This window comes from Octopus sinensis, unplaced genomic scaffold (assembly GCF_006345805.1).
Source record: "Octopus sinensis unplaced genomic scaffold, ASM634580v1 Contig20109, whole genome shotgun sequence".
Classification (NCBI taxonomy): domain Eukaryota; kingdom Metazoa; phylum Mollusca; class Cephalopoda; order Octopoda; family Octopodidae; genus Octopus; species Octopus sinensis.
This window is the reverse complement of record NW_021836894.1, coordinates 7,338-15,686: the sequence shown is the minus strand read 5'-3', so window position 1 is coordinate 15,686 and position 8,349 is coordinate 7,338. Positions and strand designations below refer to the sequence as shown.

Here is an 8,349-nt window from a genome sequence, read left to right as displayed (position 1 = left end):
GAGATTATATGCAAGAAATGGTCGAGTCAAATCCGAAAATACTTGCCGGTTAATTCCATAAGTTTTTCATATTTTATATGGATAGAATTAATGAAAATGACATTTTGATATTGTTTCATTTAAAGGCGTGGTCCGTTCAGCGGACGGTGACATTTAATAAATTTACATTCCCCGCGTGCCTCATAAAGTTAAAACTTCTTTTTCATGGACGTAACTCGATTTTCTAGGTATTTTTTCGTATTGATTTCCTTATTGCAAATAATTTTATTTTAAATCTTTTAAATTTTGTTGTCGGCCACTGTAGATGCCCCAAATTCCAATAACCGTATCTCCAATTAATTAATGTATTTGGCTGCTCTTTTTGATAAATCCGATTTCATCATGTCCAAAAGATGTTCTATACGTTAATGTTTCTTTGGTATAGCGATTAACTGGTTGCATATCAAACAATGTATTTTTGCATCGATCGTTGTCAAAAATAAAGAATTTCTCATTTTTTGAAACACTCTTTTTTCATCTTTCAAACACCGTTTTTTTTAGTTTCAGAAGAAAAATATTACAATAAACTAATTATTGTTGCAAATATTTCGAACAAACTCGAGTTATCATTCTGAGTTTAAATAATTTAAATTTTCATTGGACACATGAAGCAGAGCGTATAAAATACATAAGCCTAGTCAGAAATATATACTTTTTAGGAGGAACAGTTCGTCATGTGCGTCCAGTAAAACAAGAAGATTTTTTCCTACAGAATTTCAATATTGGTGATCACACATTTATAGATCTTCCTTTCAAGTTATTTTAACGTCATGATGGTGTGTCCATACTCATTTATGATAAACCCCAAATCAGCTTGACTAGGATTCAAATTATGATCTCATATTTTTCAGATTAATTTCGAGGCCAACTTTTTCAACGATTAAATCTTTCTTGCATATTCTATTCCTGAGGTTTGCTCCGGAGGTGAACAAGTGTTTGTACGTATGTGCCTAAGATTTTGCATGTGCCAGCCACACAGTTTTGCAAGAACAAGAGAGAGAACGAGTATGCTAGTAAATCTAATTAATCCGGAATGAATGAAGGTGCTCATTCTTTTTAAATTCTTTTATTTTTATTCATTGGCGTTCGGCTGTTTCTTAGACTAGGATTTTAACACGTTCCATCCGAGATTCATCTGGTACTTAGAATCATGGTGGCGTCATTCGTCAAGATCGAGTTTCCAGTAAAGGCAACCTTTCAACTACGGCGGTGAATCACGTAACGATTATTTTAATAGATATTGAGGAAATTAATGAGCGACTGAGTGAGAAAGTAGCCACCAAGAGACATCAGTGAAACCTGTAGAGTACACAGACGCTGTATTCCAGCCATGAGCCTGGCAGAAATTGGCGGATAAAAAGCCAAAAAGAGATAGCTGGAATAAATATCAATTACATTTTTATTTGGATTTAAATATTTTTGGTAGGATTAAGTGGCGAAATATAGTCTTTTTATTTGAATTTTTTCCTCTGGATCAGAAACTTATTCGAGACTTTTTTTATGTAATGCATGAGAACTAATGATATTTAAAATTTAATTTTTTTTATGAAATAAGCATGAGTAACATATTAAGTTAATCATATTTAAAATTGTGTTTTAATTAAAATATAGTTCATTTTTAATTAAATATTGTTTAATTATTTATTTCAATGGCAAAACTAATGAATTAAGGCACGTGTGACCACGCTGTTGATCCATTATGTAGCGATGTTGTCTTTATTTGGTTTACCTTTATTTATATATTTAAATGGATTCAAAGGAATATTTCGGGATGTAGTTTCTTTTAATGGTTAAATTATTTGAAATTTCATCATTTAGGTCAGGGGTTCTCAACCGTGGTCCCCAGAAAATTTTTTGGTGGGCGGCGGATTCGAGAGGCAATTTAAATAATATTTTATACACTAGGTGCAAAAAAAAACCGTTTTTTTAAATACGGCATATTTTGCAAAGATAACCGTGATTTTTCTTTGTCGATATCGAAAGGGATCATTAAATTAACCCTAAATCAATTTTGTTATATTTTTTTGTATTGTGTTATATGTCTAAATTGAAAATTTTAATTACACAAGCGCAATAAAAAACCGTTTATTCTGGTGAGTGTGACATTTTTTACTTTTTTTAGAATTTTAACCCTCGATAAAATTACGAATGCTTGATGTAATAACAAAAGGAAAGATTCTAAGCTTGAATGCGTTAAATTGGACCACTAAATGCGTTAAATTGGACCAATTTTATTTTTTAATTGATTTTCTTAACATTTCCCCAATTCGCATAATATTTTCATGATCATCTATATCTGCATTTACCTGAGAAGCATAAGTTTTAATAATCTCTAGAGCTCTGAAGGCTTCTGAGAGATCAACTTTTTTCTCATTTGATTCCTCTTCAATAAGTGTTTCCTAAGTATAATTATTAAATAATTTGATGAGATGGACATTGATCTATTACAAGTAGAATTTTTCTTTTTTTCTTTGCAAGTTCACAATCAAAATCACTGAGTCACTTGTTAAAAATTTCACGGTTCATCCATGCCTTATTGGAATGGGTGTAGGTAACATATTTTCCAATGTTGAAATTTTTAAAACACCTTGGACTTTTGAATCTTCCTATCATCACAGGCCTTCTTTTATCGGAACCAGAACAATTTGCGCATAATAGTAACGAAAATCGATCCTTCGACAACTTTATTCCAGGCCGTGATTTGGTACACACACTTTTGGAAGGAATCGCCTTGTAAAAAACACCAGTTTCATCTGCATTATAAACATTGTCCAATCCATATTGTTCAATTTTTAAACTCATTGTTTCATTAAAATCAGTAATAGATTTTTCATCATGATTTACTGATCCACTGTTTCCGTGTAATTTTCTTAACTTGATACCATTTCGTAATTTAAACTTTTCTAGCCACCCACGACTTGCTTTAAATTCTGGAAAATTTTTTCCAAACTTAAGAGCTTTTGCAATTAACATCGAATCTGATAGAATTGCTCCACTAGATTCCATTAAGTTAATCCATGTTATCATCGCTACATCAATTTCATTAAATTTGAGTTTTGGAATTCTCGTTAGGTTTAATTTTTTGATGTCAGTCCTATTCAAAAGGTCCGATTTTGATTTAAGGTCGTTTATAGTTCTCGGAGAAATTTTCTTTTTTAACCGTGAAGAAACAATCCTGGAAATTTGAGGTGCAGAAACGAATGGGTTGTCAGAAATATAACGTAGTATAGAAATTTTTTCGTTGACAGAAAGTCTAACACAGCGAAGCATCACAAAAATACAATTTAACGTGTAATGAAAATTTTAAAATGTTAATTAATTTAACTTACAATTAGATAAAAAATTATTTTTCATAATACTTGAGGAGCGGATTCGAGAAACAAGCGGATTCAAGAATCATTCATAGGAAATTTCAAATTTTTGATTAAAACAAGCGGATTCGAGAAGCGGCGGATTCGAGAAGCAGCGGATTCGAGAGGTTTCACTGTATTAAATTTAAAACTAATTGTACAATTAAGTATAAATCAAAAACATTGAAATTAATCTGATTTGATTAGCGTGGTTTATCATTCTAGTTATGGTTAACAAGAATCGTCGTCTTTGGTCGGATTCCTACGTACAATTTGGATTCACTAAATTCATTGCCCCAAATAATGAATTAAAGGCAAAATGCATGATTTGCCATAAAATTTTGGGAAACAATTCACTGAAACCTTCTCAACTTAGGCGCCACAAAGAGTCTGTACACCCAGAAAATTCTTCCTCACATGAATATTTTAAAGTCAAAAGAACGAAGTTTGATTCACAGCCAAAGCTTGAGTGGTTTAATAAATCTCAAGAATAACCGAGATTAGAAGCATCATATGCTGTAATTTTAATTTATATCTAAAACAAATAGGTCTCAATGATTATCGCAAAAAACAAAGCTGCACATAATTCTGGTGAAAAGTTAATCAAACCAGTGGCTCTTGAAATGGCTCGAATTTTGTTTGGTCCGGATGCAGTTACCAAACTTAAGGACATACCATTATCCAACGATTCAATTTCCCGTAGAATTTCAGAATTGTCATCTGATATCCTGGAGCAATTAATTGAAAGAATCAATAAAAGTAAATGCAGAATAAGTATTCAATTGGACGAGTCAACTGACATTTCTAACGTCTGTCAGCTTGTGTCCTATGTTCGCTTTGTTGATGATGAGAATATTATTGATGAGTTTTTATTTTGTTTGGAGATGGATGGACACACTCGTGGAGAGGACATCTTTAATATTTTTGACAATTTTATGAAGACGAATAAAATCCAATGAGATAAAGTTGGATCTATATGTACTGATGGTGCACCTGCGATGATTGGTCATCAATCTGGACTTGTTACTCGTATTAAGGATTTGGTTCCTGATATTATTACAAGACATTGTGCATTGCACAAATATGCACTTTGTTCAAAAACTATGTGTTCGTCGTTAAGAGAAACACTAAACACTATTGTAAAAGTGATAAACTATATTCGATCTCGACCACTTAATTATCGAATTTTCCAAACTCAAATAATAATGGCTTTTAAAAAAAGTTATTATTGTGGATAATGAAAATAAAAAAAGGAATAACATCAATGTTCCCAATGCTTGAATATCATCTCGGACACAACCCACCGGATAATGTTCTTCTAAGTCTGATAATCAAACATCTGGAAAATCTCAAGACAAAATTTGATGATTATTTTCCTGTTGAAGACCCAATTCCAAACTGGATCGTTCAACCTTTCTTGACCTCATTTAAAGAATATCAGGAACTCAATTTTCAGCAGAGCTTGATTGAACTTCAATGTAATCAGTCTGCTCAGATTATTTTCAAATGTACTTCATTATTAGATTTTTGGTATTCTCATTAATAATTACTTTTTATTGTTAGGTGTCAGATGGCGAAAGAATTCCCCATTTTGAGTAAAACTGCATTGGAATCAATACTTGCATTCCCCACTACTTATCACTGTGAAATGGCGATGTCGTGTCTGACTTTTCTAAAAACAAAATATAGAAATAGACTACGGGTACAAGATGATATGCGAGTAGCTTTGTCGAACATAGAGCCTGATATAAGTAAAATTATTCTGAACAAACAAGATCAGAAATCTCACTAAATTACTATTAAATTTTCTGTTATTTTCATAATGTTCATGTTATTTTTATAATAAATATTCGAACATGTCTAAACCTGGCCCTGACGAGGTCAAAAATTGTGCGCTAATACCAAAAAATGTTTATTTTATTTAAGGTGGTCCCCACAAAATTTTATAGTTCAAAAGTGGTCCCCAGTCTAAAAAAGGTTGAGAACCGCTGCTATATACTATGGATTGTTCACGTTTGGTTTTCCAAAACAAAAGAAGTTATATAAGAAATAACAATGAATATGATCAAATCAAGTCAATTCTCCAAGGGATCGATGTAAAGACAAGAAATAGATATTAGGAAAGAAGGCTTTTGACCAAGTCAAAATCTTTTATACTATTAAATGACTGCCTTTATTATCGTGTTGAAAACGGGAGTCACAAATTAGTTATTGTCGTAAGTTATAGCGTCCGGGCCAGTTCTAAGTGTCCGGAGTGATAAATCGGATTTATCACTCCAAATTATTATGATTTTGGGAATAAATTTTAAACTGTTCATGGTGCGCTCGATACACATCAATAGCAAAGGAGAATATGATTCTATTTTACTATATCTATTGTCTAAAAAATATGAACCTGGAATGACAGAAACCAAAAAGCGAACAATTCGAAGAAAGTGTAAAACTCTTCATTTTGCAGACGATCAATTATTCTCTTATTCCAAATCAGGAACACATAAAATTGTTATATGTCCTTTTGAACATGAAAGGATTCAATCTATTCTTTGTGATGAACATAATGAAGGACATCCTGGGTTCAATAAAATGTGTTATCTAATTTCTCAAAAATATATTGGAATTAAACAATGTATAATTCGTGATTTTGTATCAAAATGCATACCGTGCCAATCATTTAACTCTTTAAGTACTTGTGAAAATATCAGAATGATTTCTGTGGAAAAAAAATACGAAAGATTTATCGCCGACTGTATAGATCTAAGGCGGTATTCTGCAAATAATGACAATTTTAAATGGATACTTACTGTCATCGATGCATACACAAAGTTTGCATGGTCATTCGCGTTAGAGAATAAAACATCACAAAGCATCTATAATGCAATTGAGAGTTTATTCCAGACTGTCGGTCCTCCAATTTATTTTCATTCGGACAATGGAAAGGAATTCCGCAACAAAGAAGTTTCAAAACTTCTTGATGATTGGAAAATAACTCCGATATATGGAAGACCAAGGCACCCACAATCTCAAGGACAAATAGAAAGATATAACCAAACTCTCAAACGTTGGTTGGGGAAGACTTTGTTCGCAACAGAATCTATAAGGTGGAGAGAAATTCTACAGAAGGTGGTGTATAAATACAACATAACTTGTCATCGCGCAACTGGAAAGTCACAATTTTGGTTAGTCTCTTTTTATTTACCCAGTCTATTTTACGGAATAACGGGTTTTAATATTTTGCCATGTGGAGGCGCAGAAGAAGAGATTAACTCAGAATCGGAAGAAACGGAATTATCCTTAGAAGTAAAAACTCATAATGAAAAGTATAAAAGAAAAGTTACAGAAGACGCAAACAAAAATTTTCGAAAAAAAGATATCACAATTGGAGATAATGTTACAATTAAAATTGATTTCGATAAAAATATAAAAACAAGAAAATATCCACTCACTAGTTTTTTTTAGCAAGGAACAATTTCTAGTAGTGGAAGAAGTTTCTCTGCTTTATTAAACGTGAAATCGTCCGTGATGTTGTTATAAACTGTGACATTTGCCGCTTTTCTGGACCTTTAAAGGACCATGATACAGAATTTCACGTTTTTGCTAATAAACCAAATGAAAGGTTTCAAATGGATTTAATCGATCTTAAAAGGTGCTTTTTCTGATTTTTTCATCATTTATGTAATATTTTTGGATTTTTACAAAAACTGTAATATCGATAATTAATTTCCCTTTTTCTGATTATTTTAGATTTTCGAGTTCCAATGATTCTTTTTCATGGCTGTTAACTTGTATTGATGTATACAGCAAATATGGATTCACAAGAAAGCTAAAAAATAAATCTGGACTCGAGGTTTCAAAAAATATTCAAGATATATTTATCGAGCATGGACCATGTCTATATCTACAAACAGATAATGGGACAGAGTTCAAGAATTCTTACCTTACTGACTTGTGTGGAAATACAACATTCTCCAAATTCACGGAAGGCCTAACAATCCACGCAGTCAAGGGATCATTGAGCGCTTCAAAAATGATTTTAAATTGGGAGATATGGTTTTCTATAAAAATTTATAAATATAGGTCCGAATAAAAAAGGATTTTGGAACGAATCCTTCACTAAAATTAAATAAATTTGAAAGTCCATATGGTTCTCCGGTTAAAATTGTTCAGATTTTTTCAAATAACTATGCTGAGATTGAGAAAAAAGATGGCTCAAAAGATAAAATTCAAATTCATCGGCTTAAAAAGAAAATTAATTAATTTTTATTAAAAATTTGTTTCAATTTGAAAGTTAAACACCAATATATGCGTGCGGATAAGTGCAGTGTTCTCAAAGTCTGTAAAAGGACGCGGGGTTACACTAATTACGCTCCTAGGTTATTGCTGAACGGGTCAGCGATTGCTGCAGTTGATCGGATGACTTATTTGGGCGTGCTCTTTAAGCCGTCCGGTAAGTTTGATGATCACATTGCACGTACGAAAATGCGTGCAATGCAGCGATTAGGCGCGTTGCGTGCTTTCCGGCTGCGGAGAGGTGCTTGGCTACGTGTGTTTAACGCCATGGTGTTACCCGTGTTGACCTATGGTGTACATGCCTGGCACTTCTGTGAGGACCGAGAGAAGTACGTTGACGCGCTCAAGAAAGTCAGAAGACGAGCCATCCGGCTAGCCCATGGCTTAGGATGGCGAGTGGAGCTCACGGACACCCAGGAATTGTCCCTCAAAGGCCTCCCTGAGGTCTTAGAAAAGATAATGTCTGGGTGGCAGGTAAGACGGTAAGTCTTAGTTTGCGGCTGAGAGGCGAGCGTGTGTGCGGGACTGAAAAGGCAGAAATGCCGAAGGTCTTAATTATACCCTCACTAACAGCCTTTTATTTTAAAATAAAATTTTTCCTTCCATCTGGTGCTGAACTTTTGTATAATTATATACATCCATATGGTTATCAATCATTATTTATTAGCGAATC

The 8,349-nt window shown here is 33.0% G+C and overlaps 1 protein-coding gene across 1 annotated transcript; it reads right to left on the bottom strand.

Annotated features, from left to right (window-relative positions):
- Positions 1-2,270: 2,270 nt before the first annotated feature.
- LOC115232237 (tigger transposable element-derived protein 6-like) lies at positions 2,271-3,066 on the bottom strand. The gene is made up of 2 exons (XM_029802076.1): positions 2,770-3,066; positions 2,271-2,438 (listed from the first exon to the last, which is right to left on the bottom strand). Exons 1-2 carry the CDS (start codon positions 3,064-3,066, stop codon positions 2,271-2,273), a joined length of 465 nt encoding a protein of 154 aa, XP_029657936.1.
- Between the last annotated feature and the right edge of the window lie 5,283 nt (positions 3,067-8,349).